This window comes from Mesoplodon bidens (genome assembly GCF_964165515.1).
Source record: "Mesoplodon bidens genome assembly, chromosome: 8".
NCBI lineage: Eukaryota > Metazoa > Chordata > Mammalia > Artiodactyla > Ziphiidae > Mesoplodon > Mesoplodon bidens.
In genome coordinates this window covers 28,835,741-28,852,619 of record NC_138165.1, presented here as the reverse complement: position 1 = coordinate 28,852,619, position 16,879 = coordinate 28,835,741, and the positions used below count along the sequence as shown (strand labels likewise).

Genomic DNA, 16,879 nt, shown 5'->3' with positions numbered 1-16,879 from the left:
TTATAGCTCTAAAAATATAAGTTAGTGCTAAACGAGGCGTAGAAGGCATACTTGGTCAAGCAAAAAGAAACTGGAGCATAGTTGGAGGAGTTTTTATATGGGTGTATCTAGGTGGCCACCATGATAGGCTTTAAGCAATCTTTCTTTCAAATGTAGAGATTTTCTCTTCTTTTTTATTCCCCGTCCAAACTAATTTGAATGTGTTTGTGTTAGAAAATATAAAAAGTTGAGTCTACTTTTCTCCAAGAACAAAAGGGCTTGGAAAACTTCTGCTCCCAATACATCTTAATTTTTATATCATCCATTCAGGAGGGCAGAAACAGAATATTGCGTTACGATTTTCAACAGTGAGGGAGGGAAAAGCAGACATGGGGCATGTGACACATTTGTGTGTTCTTTTCTCTAGCAAGACTTAAAGGGCCAATTTTGTTATAAATTAAATAAGGAGAAGCTGATGGCTAGGGCTTCTGACATATTGATTTTTTAAATCCTAGATATTATACGAACCCTTTGGATAGGTAGTTTTGTTTTTTTAACTCAGAAGGAATGTTGTACAGGAGATCTTCCAACCATAATCTGAAGTAAATAATTACATTTGGTAGTTTTCCTTCAAGTATTCGTTAAAATCAAATTTCTGGTAACATGTTTATCATCCTTTAAAGTATCTTATTTGATGATTAAATAAATAGACTTGTTATTGTATTTATATTTTAATGAATTTTTGCAAATTATGCTGAAATAAAAGTTGACATTCTGGTTCTGACGTTCATTTGTAAGAATTAATCGCGTTTCTGGTTAGCTCTTTTAAAAGTACTATCTAGGAAATCTTAGTTTTTATAAGAGAATATAGCCATTAATTTTTTTCTACAGATTAGGCAACAGAAGATTTGTGAAAACAAAATGTATTGATCTCATTTATATTCCCTTGATGAAGGAACACATGCTGGTCTCCGCTCGCTTTCTGTCCACTAATATGAAATCCTTGTCCCTGCTTCCTTGCTGGTAGGTTTTTAGAAGTTCAGTGAGCAATGCAAATCACCTGAAGGGTGGAAAATTCCCTTGTCACACAGATGCCCTTATCAGCAGCAACCAGATGGAGCTCTGAGCAGGAACATTATCAATGTTAAATTGCCTTTTCTCCCTCCTGAGTAGAGAGGATTAAAGCATTCCTTTAGAAATGGGTGGCAAATACACAGATTTAGAAATATTAATATTTTTAACAGTTTGCATTTATAAGTAAATATATGAAAATAACATTTCAAAACATTCTGTGTTCAAAATACAAGCAAAACCAGCTCAAAATGTTTTGTTTTAAATAAAATAGGGTTCTGTTCTTTCCTGAATTCACTTGCAAAGAGTAAACTTGAAATGTTGCCTTTTATTTATTTATTTTTAAGATGGGGGATATCTCACTATTAGTGCCATATATACATATCTTGGATATAAACTAGTTTATTCAGTTTTAGTTGTGGCAAATAAAGGTGTGTTTAAGTTTATTAATACTGTTGAAATAAAAATACAGTCACTCAGAATTTTCATTTATTATTTTGTCAAAATTTATTGGCTATTTTGCTGTTACTGCTTTTGAGTAAATCTTTAGATTCGGCATCAATTTGATCTTTGAAATGTCAGTTTACTAATTATTGCTATTCTGTAAACTAATAATCGCTAAATATAATTTCAAATCTATATGAACAATATTGTTGTTTAGCAGTGTTAATAGTTATACAATGTATTTTATTAAAACTGTAATTTTAGAAGTCTATAAAGGAGACTGCTGTTTAATTATATGTGTTGTTTATAGCCACTTTGATGTTAGTGATTTTGTTTCTTAATATTGGTTTCTAGATGCCATCTAAGCTCCAGTGAGTGATAACCATTTCTCTGATAGAAAAATTGGTATGCCCTTGTGTGTTATATGCCAGTAACCACCTAATCAGTGGCTGCCAGAGTACAGATTCTTTCATCAGATTCATATGTGGGTTTTTGAAATGTGTTGCAGTTTTTTTCCTTAAGGCCTAGTTTTTAGTATTTGCCAACATCTGGGATTTTGCAACAATTACACTGTGATGTGTGCAGTTTTGCAGGTATAAATATGAACATATAAGTAAGGGTAGATAAACTGTTCCCCTTTTAACTTTCTAAAATCAGATAAAATATGATTATTATTGATATTGCATAAACTATAATTTTTCAAATAATAAAGTTGAAGAACTTTAGTTTTATTCAGACATATCAATAAAACAAAAAGTATTACTTCAGTCTATTGACTAAGATATTTTTTAATGCTTTGCTTACAGAACCAATTTGGAACTTGAATTAATTCATCGAGGAGGGAATTTATGTTCAGGTGGTGCAAGCACAGCTGGTAAAAGGTCTTGTTTAAGTAAGTCTTAAGCAGTGCTAAATTTTAAAAAATTTCTGATTATTTCATTTTGAAAGCATATATAGGCAAAGTGGTCTTTTGATGTATTTTCAAATTCTTTTTATGTTTTGTATAATCAATTTTATTAGTGATTATATGCTTTAAATGGTTAATCTTAGAAGAATCATGAACATTTAGCTCTTTCTATACTATGATTAGTCAGTAAATAAATGTCATAGTAATTAATCAGAATTATGTTGGTTCAAAATTAAAACAGTGTATTATTCTCAACGATAAAAAATTTTCCTCAAACTTAAATTCTTTTAAAGAATTTTTATGTTGTCTGGACTTAAGAAAATTTTTATAAAGACAATTCGTGTCACCTACAGATTTCTATATAAATAGCTGCTGTTAATCAGTGAAGGCATTCGTACTGTATTTTGATGTGCACAAATGTATTAAAATGTATAAAAATTGTATATGTTTACTTTTATTTACGAATATGCTTCATATTGTAAACTGAGCATGATTCTTCAGTACTTTTTGTAAGGGTATATTTCTGAGAAGTATCATTTGGAACTTAAAGTAGATTTTTCATGAGCATGGTTTTGATGCTATCACTGTGTAGTCATTGTTTAGAGAATTAATGTGAATACTAGGGGTAATATTATTTAATGTCATGTACAGTTAATTATTGGTCCCAAATCAATGGAGTTAAAATATTTCCTAATGTGATTGATATGGGAAATAAAAATTGTTTAAAACATAATGTATTTTGAAAAATGAATATATTTTCTTAAATGCTAAAAATATTAGTAATTATTTAAAATTATCAATATATATTAGTTTTTCAAAAATATGTGTTATTATTTTAAGAAGATATATATGTAATTTTGGAATGACTTCAGAGCAAAAGACTGATCAAAAACACCTTGAAATTTCTAACATAAAGATATGAACTTGGGCTTCCCTGGTGGCGCAGTGGTTGGGGGTCCGCAAGCCAATGCGGGGGACGTGGGTTCGTGCCCCGGTCTGGGGGGATCCCGCATGCCGCGGAGCGGCTGGGCCCTTGGGCCGTGGCCGCTGGGCCTGCGCGTCCGGAGCCTGTGCTCCGCAGCGGGAGAGGCCACAGCGGTGAGAGGCCCACGTACCGCAAAAAAAAAAAAAGATACGAACTTATGTGAAATTTAACCAAGTTACTTTTAAAATTCTTACTAGTTGTACTAGATTTTGATATTTTATTTTGTGTTATCACTTTGTTCTTGGAAATTTAAGGTTTTGGAATTTATTTTTTTACTGAGTATTCCGTATTTACTGACCCCTTGATGTATGTACTTAAACCCTACTTGTACCCAGTGATATAGTATGTTTTATAGAAGTTGTTGATAAATAGGAGTTTTAGCTTCTAGTCTGTTTGAATTGGCAGAAACTATAATTTCACTTCCATAAATTATTCTTTCTTGTTAATTTGTTGTTTGGCATTAGCTGATAATATTCCAGAAACTGTTATGTTAGAAAGTGTTTAGTAAAGGAATTTTAGTTTTATGCTAGAAAGCTACTTTTTCCCCCCTCTGAGGTACTTAAATTTATACAGAGGCTTATAAATGATGAACTTAACCAGAATGCTAAAAATAGTAGTAAAAGTCTAGCAGCAGCCACTTCAATTATCACCCTCAATTTTAATTTAAATTGTTAAATTGATAGTTACTTCCAGACTTTTGTTTCTTTTTATTTTCCCCTTTAGTGAATAAGAGATTTCAATGCGCCAGTATAGAAGAGGTTGTGATGAAGCTTATCCTAAATATAAGTTAATACTGTTTTTAGTTTTCTTTTTTTCCTTATCAGTTATGTTAGTTCTTTTTCCCTCCAGCTTCATTGAGGTATGATTGACAAATAAAAAATTTTATATATTTAGGTTGTACATGATGTTTTTGATTTTAGTTTTCATATGATGTATTGTTCAGTTACTTATGCATTATTTATCCTAATTATTTATAAAAGCTCTATAAATCATGTATGCAGAATGTTATATGTTCTATAAAATCCCACTATTTTGCAAGTGTATAAAGTTAATGTATTTATTTACTGAAGCCTAACTCAAACCTAATTTAAGTTTAATGCAAGAGCATATTGAAGGTGTTTCATAGGATCTTAGATCAAATATCTCATTTTTTTCATCTTCCAGTAGAACTCTAATGGTATTAGTAAACAAAAATTTCTTTTTCTCTAGACCCTATTCATAAGTCAGTATTTTCCTTTTCCCATTCATTACTTTCTACAGCCTCTTAAATATATCATTTTTAAAATGTCTTTTCTCTTTTTCATAATATTTTGGTGAAAGAGAATGAGAAAATGCTCCACTAATTAAGCAAATGATAATGCAAGTTACACTTTTGGAGTAATGTTCCATCACAAATTCCTGATGAAATTGAAGTTTAGTTTAGTCGAGAAAAAATTTAATAAATTTTGTCTTGAATGGCTTGTGTAATGCCCGATAGATAATTATGGATGCACACACACACACACACACACACACACACACACAGTGGGGGCGGGGCAGGGCACAAGATTGACCTATTTACAACAATAAAAGCAGAAAATATTACTGGCCAAATTTATACTGAGAAATCAAATTGTCGTGGAATAATGCCATTCAGCACTTCCATATTCAAACACATTTTTGAAGTATTGAGATAAAATGACCAGTATCCAATCAGAGTAAAAGTTCATTCATAAATATATGTCTGGGAAATCTTCCACAGTAAAAAATGAGCAAAATCGGGCTTCCCTGGTGGCGCAGTGGTTGAGAGTCCGCCTGCCGATGCAGGGGACACGGGTTCATGCCCCGGTCCGGGAAGATCCCACATGCCGTGGAACGGCTGGGCCCGTGAGCCATGGCCGCTGAGCCTGTGCGTCCAGAGCCTGTGTGCTCCACAACGGGAGAGGCCACAACAGTGAGAGAACCGCGTACGGCAAAAAAAAAAAAAGCAAAATTAATTCACATAGCAGCATACTATGGTATTTTAATAATACCTTACGTTTGTAGTTTTAAAGTTTATAAAGTACTTTCACATAAATTATTTAGTCTTTAGAATGACCATGTTAAATAGGTGTTATCTCTTTTTCATAGAAAAGGAAGCTGGAGTTCAGAGTGATTGCATTGCCAAGTCATATAGTTGGAAAATGTCAAAACTTGCAATTGAACCCAGTTCTCTGACATTAAATTTAGTTATGTAAGACATATCTCTTGCCCTTAAGTGTCCCAAAAGATGCAGAACCTTTAAAAACTTTCACCCCTGGGCTTAGTCACAGATATCCTACTGCACACTGTTGCCTTGGAATATTTCCAGGATCTCCCATGCTATCCTTCCTGTTATCTTGCCTATTTTCTTTGGCCAGCCTTTCACTGTGAATTCTATTTTTGTTTTGCGCCACTCCTTCAGACATTTTCTCAAGTGCTCATTCCTTCTTCCTTGGATACCAGTTGGCTCTCCTTTCTTTTTCACCAGTTTGCTGGCTGGTTCCCCCTTGCCCCTGGTGTGAGCCGTCTCATGAGCTTCCACAGGCAGCTCTGCTCCTTACTCCTAGGTCCGAGCTGTGGACCTCCTCTTTATTCACTGCAAGGTCAGACATTAAGGACCTTGTATTCAGCAGATAAGACTGATTCTAGATAACTTATTGTAAGATAGAAAGTGTTAAGTTCTAAAGTGGGGTATGGATAGAGTTCTAGAACATTTGGAGGTTTGGGATCATATCTAGCTTGTAAAATCAGTGAAGCTTTTGGCGGACGTGGCATTTGAACAAGGTTTTGAAAGATGAGTGAATTTGGAGTTTTTGTTACAAATTGGTATATGTACTGATAAGTACCACCAACTTGGTTAGCAACAGATGTAGGACAAAGCAGATGCAAAAATTGAAGGCATAACTTTTTATTAAGAATATTTTATTAAAGTTACTCAATTTCTTCATTCAAGTGATTTGAAAATAGACATGGAATGCCGTAGATTCCAGTGAAGTTCACAGGCTTTCAACACTTTTTGCCATGATATTCTTAGTGTATTTCTCAAGCAGAAATTGTTGAAACCGGTGGCTGGGGTGGGGGTGGGAGGAAGAGGTGTCACTGATAAATTATTAATATTGGAGGATAATTTTTTTAAATTATCTTTAGTTAGATCAACATCTTTCTATATCTTTGAGCTTTCTGCTTATTACTGTAGTTTAACTAAGGAGCCAAAGTTCATATCACAAATGGATTTCATGATTTTATAGAGATAAAAATTGGACTTTAGTCGAGAAAGATTGAGGCAAACCCTTGCTTTGACATTTTCATTTAAGGTGCTTTAACTTAATTTTGACATAATATATGATCTTTTTAAGAAATGATGCACACAGTGGAAAACTGCCCCCTGTGTTTGTTATTCATAGAAAGCAATCCAGCTTAGATGTGTGCATGCAGCATGCAGCTCAAAGTCTTTTTAGTTGCTCAAAGAATGAATTTTTGGAGAATTCAGAGTTAGAGAAAATTATTTTGATGTTAATTTCACCCTGCAGTAAGGCTTCATAAAGATATTGTTTAATATCACAAAATTGCTATTAAGTAGTCTAATCTTATTCTTAACAGTGGTAAAATTCTGATATCCATGGCTTAGTAAGGTCCTTTTCAGATTTAAAAAAACTATGAATTCTACAAATAGGTTGGATCACAACTTTTGTTCTAGTCTTTTTGTTACTCCATAACAAGAAGAAAATTTGGCCACCAAATTATTATAGTGGTCAAAGTACATAAATTAATATAAAAATGTAGAAATTGCCTTCAGACTCCACTCTTCATGAGTGGGCAGATAGTTTAATGGCAAGCTTATTTAATCTCATGGATTCTGTTTTTCATAGTATCCAACCAGAGGATTGTTGTAAGAACTCAGTTTTACAATGTATGTTCAAGTCTTCATAGACTGTAAATCTCAACATTACTGTTTCTACTACTTCAATACTATCATCATCAAATTGGGGGTGGGTAAGGAGACCAGAAGCAAGATAAAAGTTAATTTTCAGCCTAGTCTTTTTTTTTTTTTTTTTTAAAGCACTTAACAAACCTGAAGTTTGACCTGTTAAAAGATGGGGTTAGAAGGACAGAATGGGATTTATTCCCAAAGACTGATATAACTTATTTATTGGGAACAAAATACATTGTTAATTTGGGGTGGCCTGGGTTAGAGGTGTGGTTTAAGATTTTGAGCTAAGAAGAGTGGCTTCAACTATTCTTTAAAGTTTTTCTGCAGGTCCTGTGCTTTGTGGCCCAGGTAGCTAGGCCTTCCTGTGTTAATGGTGTGGTTATTCCAGGAAGTAAGTTCCACAGATAATAATTTCCACTGTCAGGGTGTAGGGGTCCTGAGAACTTGCTTGGCTTAGGGCAGGGCAGCTCCTTTTTTCAGCAGGAGCTGAAAAAAGTTTTCAGGTTCTCACTTGGGAGTTCTCTCCATCTTTCCACAGGTAATTTCTCAGCACTGTGTAGAGGAACCGGGGAAGCTGACTCTGCTGTGAGAGTGTATATCCACACCAATTATATTCACCCTAGGATAAATGGGTCAGAACCATTTCCTTACTTTGATTATTAATAAGTTATAGAGAAATTGAAATTTGTTTTCATGGTAATTTAGAGAGTCATTTGGCAGGTTGAAATTTTTTTCATTGCCAAGTATTCAATCAGTGATAACTGCACTGATAGAACTAAGAGTTTGAATGATCTGGAAATGCAGACCCAGTTAAGTTTACCTTAGGTAAATTTTAACAGTGGTACAATTTTAGACAGAACCAGTTTATAAAAGTCTTTAGGATAAGTCTTTCCTTTAATATGTATTTCTGTCTTAATGACCAGTATGAGTGTTATACTAAGAAATAATCTGCCTGTTTAGAACTCTTACATGTTTAGAAATGACTGATGGAGGCACAGAATTTCCAACCTGGTACTGAGCTCAGTAAACATCTGTTTAGAAAGCATTTTTGAAAAATATGTTATGAAAAACATATAACATATAACAAAAGCATATGTAACAACTTTGTGTTCCATCTCCTTAAGTGGATACTCCCCAAGTCATAAAAATTGGCATAACGGTATTTCATGTGTGTATATGGTATTCATAGCCATATGTGTAAAACTCTTAATTTCACAATAAAATTGGAGTTATGTTTTTATTTTATAGATTTTTTTGGTATAATAGTCTTACTTTAATATTGATACAGATAGAAGAGATTGCTAAATCTTACCTTTTTGTTCCAGCTGAGAGTTCTTATATTTAAATCTTTGGTTTTTTTCAACGACAAATCAGTCTTTCAATGGTGTTTTCTGTTTTAGTAATGATATGTTTCTCTTGTGATTAAGTACATTATAATACCTTAGACTTGTCCCGGCTGTAAAGAATTTGATTAGGCATTGCAGAAAATAGAGCTCATTGTCCCAGGTGAGTTGTCACGGCAACCAACATGGGGAAGAAGATAGTGGGAGCAAGTAAGTCAAGCACTACTTTAGTAGTTAGAGTTGAGAGGTCACTTTCTTTGGGGCAGTGAAATTAGGGCTAGTTAAGTGGCCTCTTTCTTGGTTACTAAGCCAGTATGTCATTACAGCAGAAAAGGAAGAGTATAAATCCATCATGAATTTTAGGCTTATATTATATGATTTTAAAAAATAGGATTGTTGACATATTCATACAATATTCAGTATGCTTAAAAAAATCCTATTAAATGTCAAGCACTGTGCTAGCCTGGGAATTACAAAGAGGAAAAGAAACAGTTGTCTTTTTCAGAGAGATTTCACCGTCTCATAGGAGAGGAAAATGTGAAAAATAATTACAGGGCTGTATGAGAAGTGCTAAAATAAAGGTAACTCAAGTGTAGAGAATGCCTAAAGCAAGGGATGATCACATCTGTCTCAGGTGTGGTATTAGAGAAAAATTTACAGAGGAGCACTTGAACTGGCTCTTGAAAGATGAATCAGGTTTGCTTGGAGAACAAGAAGATGCTGTTCTAGGCTGAGAGAACATCTTGCAAAGACAAAGTGAGACCATATGACACATTAGGGAATAGTTGCTAAAGTAAAGGGAGGAAAGGAGGTTAAGTAATAAACCAGAAAAAGAAGATAGGGGTTATCTCATGAAGCGCTTTCTATGCCTGTTCTTTCAGTGGTTCACCAACCATTTATGAGATAATATGAATAGATTTATTGTTTACAGGAATTGGAAGGGGGTGAAGCAAAAGACATAAAACTGAATGAGGACATTGTTGAGTAACCTAACTGAGAAATGATGTAGGGGTGGAGTAGAGGAGAAGAGGGGTCATAGAAGGCAGAACCAATAGGATTGGTAATCCACTGGCTATGGAGGGCAAGAATGTGGGAGATGACTCCCAGTTTTTTCCTTGGATGTTGCATGGGCAGTGATGTCATTCAGATGGAATTATAAGAGGAAATGAATATTGGAGCTAGGCTGGGCTATATAATCAATTTAGTTTTGGATATATTGATCTTTGTGGTGCCTGTCAAACATATGAAGTGCTAGAGAAATTTGTGAATTGTAAACTTACAGGTAAAAGTGGAAGTTGAGCTTATGTGAAGTAGCGCGTGCAGAATGAGAGGGAAAGGGGTTGAAAGGGATCCCTTTTCCTTTCTTATGGAGAATGACACCTTTTAGAGTTCAGTAGAGGAAGAAGAACACTTACAAGTAATTGAGAAGAAGCTGGGGGAGAACCAAGGAAGAGTGGTACCAAAAGTTCAGGGGAGGAGAGAGAAGAGGTTAAAAATATATGTTAATATTATGTATGGAGTGGTAGTTTTATGTGGAGACCTAATGTAGTCATAATCTCTAATTTAGCTGTATTTTCTCATTTATAAATATTAAATTTATCACTTGGAATTTATCCTTAGAAACCATACATGTATGTACATGTATATAAACACACTGTCTACATACTACAGATGTATGCTATTACCATAACTACTATCACTTAAAACAGCCCAGAAAGTTGATATTATCCCTGTTTTGCAGATAATAAAACTAAGGTAATTTGCCCAAGGACACATGGCTAGTACAGAGCTTGGATTCAAATCCAGGACTTCCTGGGTCCTACTAGGCAGTGGTGCCTGTTTATTGAAATCACAGCACATCTATAAGTTAATGATGTTTCTCATTTCTAAACCCTTTTATAAATGAAGGTCTAAACTTCAGAACTTTAAAATGTGTCATTCCAAAAAAAGTTATCTATTCCTTTTGCTGTTATTATTCAAAATTTTAATAATATGCTTTCTTGGTATAATTGCTTTTCAACTTTTAAAATGTCATGAACATAGTTGGTGTTTAATACATTTTTCTATTATTTTTAAGTCTTTAACTTTTTGATGTGATCAAAGATTCTCTTCATCCTCTATCTGCTACTGTCAATATGTGTTTAGTATAGAAGATTTTCTTTAAAGCCCTGATTCCTTTATTAGAGAATGGTATTTATTTTATTATTATCATTTTTAATTTTTTTGGCCATCCCACGTGTCATGCAGGATCTTGGTTCCCCGACCAGGCATCAAACCCGGGCCCTTGGCAGTGAGAGCGCAGTGTCCTAACTACTGGACCGCCAGGGAATTCTCTCAAAGATATTTTTGTTGCTAAATAAATATTAGAGTTCATTCTTACTGATAGGTCTCAGACTAAATTTTAAAAACACAGTGAATTATATAAACATAGTGAAAAGTATTGATTGTTATTTGGCCTATTCTGTTTCCTGTTGAAGTTATCTGCAGTTTCCAGCATTGTTTTTGAAAGGTAGATGTACGTCATTAGATATGTTATCATCCTTCAGTTCTAGTTAAAACCAATACCAAAGACTCTTGTTATTTATTGTATTAATAGCTTTAGAAGATGCTGCAGGGTTACAATCTCAGTTTTTCATAGGAATGGAAAGGGGTGTGTGTGTTACAAAAGGAATTTTATACTTTTCTTTTAATCATAAAAACCCCAAGGAGAACTGGAGTGGTAGTAATAACTAACAAGTAGGAAATCTTGAATTCTGTTCTTAGCTTCTCCAGTAAATATTAGGGTGACCTGGCAAGGTACTTCCTTTCTCTGGGCCTATTTCCTCATGTGTAGAATGAGGGAATATAAGAAGATAAAAAAAAAGTTTTCTTCAGCATTTGTATTTCTTTAATTATGGTAAAGGCTAGGAAAGTAGGCAGATGATAACATTACTTTTATGCTGGCCATGGTTTCAGTGCAAAACAGGTTAGTAAAATTGCAATGTCTATGCTTTTGATTAAATCAAAACTTCAAGTTAATTGACTTTCATCTTGAAAGGAGATATTAAAGAGAGCCCTTTGATTCACTTAAAACCTATATAAGAAGAATGCAAAACTCCTCAACTTGCAACTTGAGTTAATCTTAATATTTTCTGCTAGAGGGATTTATTTTTTTTTAAACACTTTTAGGTTTTAGACACTTTTTAAAAGTTATAAATTATATACTTCATAAAAAAGTCTCTTATGTATAATTGAATTGAAATAAAATAAAAATGACCAATATATTTTTCATCATGTTATTTCTCTGCTAAAAATGTCTCTTGTTCTTAGTGTTATCAATGGAACCAGATTACTAGAAAAACTGAAAATTTGGGAAACTTATCTCAAAACTGGGGCTAACAGTATTACCTACCTGGTAGAATTTTTGTGAAAATAAATTGAGATAATCCATATAAAGTGATTATTAAGTAGTGCTTGGCACTAATAAATACTCAGCTAGTGTTAACCATTAATAGGATGAAGAAATTTTAGCTATACTTAACTATACTTTGACTTATAGACAGAAGGTGAAGCAGGATAAGGTATTTAGATTCTTCTGTTTGTTATAGAGACACCAGATTGAAACAGTTGTATGTACAGTGTTAGTCCCATTTCCTCTACCCTGCCCCACAGAGTGGAACATTTATTTTGTTCATCTTATAGCTCTCATGTCTTACAAATAACTTCCCCAAACTACTTCCACCACTAATATTACTCCTCCTCCTCCTCCTCATAGTGATGGATCTCAAGTTATTCTAAAGTATAGTTAATTTCTAAGTCAGTTGCTCAGAGAAACAAAATGTTGTTTAGTTTTGAATCTTTTAATTTAGAGAGTGACAACAATATGTTTGTGTCATTTGGCTTTTTTCTTTCTGGTTTTAAGAATTAGTTTTAATCACATGTCAAAAAAGTATTATCTAACTTTCTAGAAAGTGAATTTTGATTCATTTTAATTCAAATATTTTGAGTATTAGTGGCAGAATAATTTAGTCCGATCCTTGTCATTTATACCAGAAAATGGATATGTGATATGAAAGCAAAATTTAGGATTTTTTCCCCAAATAATTTAAAATTTTTAAACAAAATTTTCTTTCTAAATGTTATAGCAGAATTTTGTTGAAAGCTAAGACTGGTAGATTATTGTCATGGTTTAGGTAGAAGAAATGAAAATAGCCAGAATAATCCTCTTAAATAATATTATTTCCATTATTTTTTCTTCATGTTGAATCAAAAGATGATGAAGTCACAATTAAATCTAATGAATATTTAGGAGAAAATATTAGGTAAAGAAAGATATTCACCTAACAGTGGTTTATATGGAAGTTATTGTCCGTATTACTCAGAGTAGGGTATTGAAGATAATAGTGAATTTTGGTTAGGAGATCACAATAGTGAGAAGTACAAGTTACCAAGCCTGAAGCATAAAGCCAAGGAAAAGTAGGTCTCTGACAGGAGATGAAGAAAACAAACCATTCGTGTATTAAGATTGAGCGTAAGGACAGTCCAAATTCTAGTACAATTTATTTGGATATATATTTCAGAGTTTACCTTAAAAGAGAGCATGAAGTAGTTGGTACTTAAACTTGGTGAATTATAATTATAAGGATAGGAAACATTTCCTTATAAATTAGCTAGAAATCTTGCCTGAATATTGTTCTGGACAAATTTTGTGAACCTTCTAATTACCTTTTCTTCTATTTTTTTAGATCAGTTGTTCCATGTATTAGCCTTGCACATGCGGCTTTACAGCATTGATTCTGAGTATAATCCTTGGAGAAAGCTCACACAGTTACTAGAAGAGATGAATTCACAGTAAGTATTATTGAAAGGTTAAAATCAATTAAAACTGTTTTTGAAAAATAGTTAAGTATAAAAATAGGATTGAAGTTCTTTATAAATATGTGAATTTTTCTTATGAAACTCAGAAATATATAATAAAAATTGAAAACAGTTTACCATTATACTTTCTGTAAAAATTGCCTAGAAATTCCTACTAAGTGAGAAAGTCTTTTAAAGAATTTCATTGGTTTTTATGCAGACAAAACATTCAGATAGAGGCACATAATGGCTGGTAGTCTTTCTTTTTATGTCAGAATTGATCAGTGGGTTCGGGTAACCGTAGACTGATCCCGTCATTGTAAAGTTCCCCATAGCCTTTCACCTAATGATTTTTTTTCCCCCTAATAATTTTTGAAACCTGTGATTATTCTTGCTTAAATCCAGTATTTCATTAGGTATTGAGAAATAGTGATTTTAAAAAACCACAAAAAATTTTTCTTATGATTTATTAGCTAGGTTGTTTTTATAAAGAAAAACTTTCCCAGTATCAGCTGTTTGGTTATCCTGAAACATAGTTTGGCAAGATGAATGCTTAATTCTTCCCTATTTATAAATCTTCAAAGAAATGAGTTGATACCCTAACAACTTCCAGTGGTGACTGATAAGTTGTGGTTATTATGATCTCATGGATTTTTATATACTTTATGTATTTCACTCCATTTCAGACATTCTTTTAAAAATTTTTTTTTCTTTTTCTTTCTTTATTTTTGGCTGCGTTGGGTCTTCGTTGCTGTGCGCAGGCTTTCTCTAGTTGTGATGAGCGGGGGCTACTCTTCATTGCAGTGCGTGGGCTTCTCATTGCGGTGGCTCCTCTTGTTGCAAAGCATGGGCTCTAGGGCATGCAGGCTTCAGTAGCTGTGGCGTGTGGGCTCGGTAGTTGTGGCTCATGGGCTCTAGAGTGCAGGCTCAGTAGTTGTGGCGCACAGGCTTAGTTGCTCCATCTCAACTAAGTGTGGGATCTTCCTGGACCAGGGCTCGAACCCGTGTCCCCTGCATTGGCAGGTAGATTCTTAACCACTGCGCCACCAGGGAAGCCCCATTTCAGACATTCTTTTCAATGCAGATTGCTTCCTTTTAGGTTAGTGAGAATCCCTTTAGGTTAGCTATTGTACTTCAACATGATCAAAGTAGTCTTTGATAATGCCCTTGCTTTCTGACACAGTAAGTTGACCTGGGTTTATTTTGTACATTTTCCACTCTGTACCTGGAATCAGCCATTTCTCCATGTAATTCCTTTTAATGGGAAGTGGTATTTAGACATCACAGTCTGGGTGCTAAGGGGTATCCATAGCTACTGTGCTATTATTGCTTATAGGCCATTCCAGTGGGCAGGATTAGGAAATATTTTTTTAAGGAGAAAGATCTTGAGTTCTTACTGGTGTTTGCAATTCACACATAAGATTGTAAGGTTATATTTTGTTTCTTAACTTTTTTGTTATTTACATCTTTTTTCTCTTATTCTGGAAATCTTGGTTACTAGTGATATTAATAACAGCATTACTATTTGCATAACCTACAGTATAACTACAATTATTTTTTTTAAATACCAATATTAGTACTAATTATAATTTCTTTTTGTCCTTAGAATATATACCACTAGGGATGTACAGGCAAAATACTAATTTCTAAGTCATTTGAAGTAACTTTTTCTTGTGTGGTTATGCTATCAGCTTGATTTATAGTCAGGCTCATTTGTTTTCTTTTTTCCCCCCTCAATATTTAAAGCAATAGTGCCCAGCTGTAGAATAGAACGTAGGTTTGTATATGCTGGAAAGATTGATAAGATACATTTAAAAGGGGGGGGTTAAATTAGACGTTTGGGATTAACATATACACACTACTGTATATAAAATAGATAATCAACAAGGACCTACTGTATAGCACAGGGAACTCTACTCACTATTCTGTAATAACCTATATGGGAAAAGAATCTGAAAAAGAATAGATATATGTATATGTATAACTGAATCACTTTGCTGTATACCTGAAACTAACACAACATTGTAAATCAACTATACTCCAATATAAAATTTAAAAAATTTTTAAAGGCAAAAAAAAGATATATTAAAAAAGCAGAAATTTCAAAATCATTGTTATAATTCTATTTTTGTTTAATAATAATGAAACAAACTATGGAATGTTATTAACTCTGAAAAGATTGCCTTTTTTCCCTTGATTTTTTAATTTTAATTATGTAAAACATATTTTTTCCAAAGTAAAAACTATATAATAAAGAAAATTCAGAGATATATGTCTTTCATTTCTGTCCATTTGCATTTCTTTTTGTGAACTCCCTAAATCTAGTTGTTGGTCTTCTTCTTCTTCACTTAAAAAATATGTTTATGGATTGTGGATATTAGTCCTTTGTGTGATAAGTTGCAAATATATTTCACCAGATTGTCTAATGTCTTTTTTGTGTGTGTATGATTTTTTTTGTCATGCAAAATTTTATTTTTAAGGTAGTCATATTTATTAATCTTTTTTTTTTACTTAATTCTGGAACTTGATCCATTTTGACTCAGGTCTTTTCCCACTACCTGGTTATAAAAGGATTGATTCATTCATTTTTTCTTGTGATGAGAACTTTTAAGATTTACTCTCTTAGCAACTTTCAAATATACAATACAGTGTTACTAATTGTAGTCACCATGCTGCTCATCACATCCCTATATGTACATTACATAACTGGAAGTTTGTACCTTTTGACCATCTTCACCCATCCCCATCCCCCACCCCTGTCTATGCAATCACCAGTCTGTTCTTTGTATCTATGAGGAGTTTCTTTGTTTGTTTCTAAGATTCCACATATAAGTGAGATTGTTTTTCTCTGTCTGACTTACTTCACTTAACATAATGCCCTCAGGGTCCATCCATGTTGTCACCAATGGAAGGATTTCCTTTTTTATGGCTGAATAATATTCCATGGTATATATATGCCACAATTTCTTTATCCATTCACTGAATAATGGACATTTAAGTTGTTTCCATGCCTTGGCTATTGTAAATAATGCTGCAGTGAACATGGGGATGCATATGTCTTTCTGGTTAGTGTTTTCCTTTCCTTCAGATAAACACCCAGAAGTAGAATTGATAGATCATACAGTAGTTCTGTTTTTTTAATTTTTTGAGGAACTTTCATATTGTTTTTCATAGTGCCTTCACCAATTTACAGTCCCACCAACAGTGCACCAGGGTTTCTTTCCTTTTCTCCCCATCCTCACCAGCACTTGTTTGTTTTCATTTTGATGATAGCCATTCTGACAGGTGTGAGGTGGTATCTCATTGTTGTTTTGATTTGCATTTCCCTGGTGATTAGTGATGTTGAGCCCCTTTTCATGCACTTGGTCATCATCTGTATGTCT

At 33.5% G+C, this 16,879-nt stretch overlaps 1 protein-coding gene across 1 annotated transcript in view; it reads left to right on the top strand.

Annotated features, from left to right (window-relative positions):
- The window catches only part of UBR3 (ubiquitin protein ligase E3 component n-recognin 3), a 233,561-nt gene that overhangs the window by 177,224 nt on the left and 39,458 nt on the right, over positions 1–16,879 (top strand). The window contains 2 exon segments of the mRNA XM_081243003.1: positions 2,301–2,386; positions 13,385–13,490. Coding sequence (XP_081099129.1) covers positions 2,301–2,386; positions 13,385–13,490 — 192 coding nt within the window.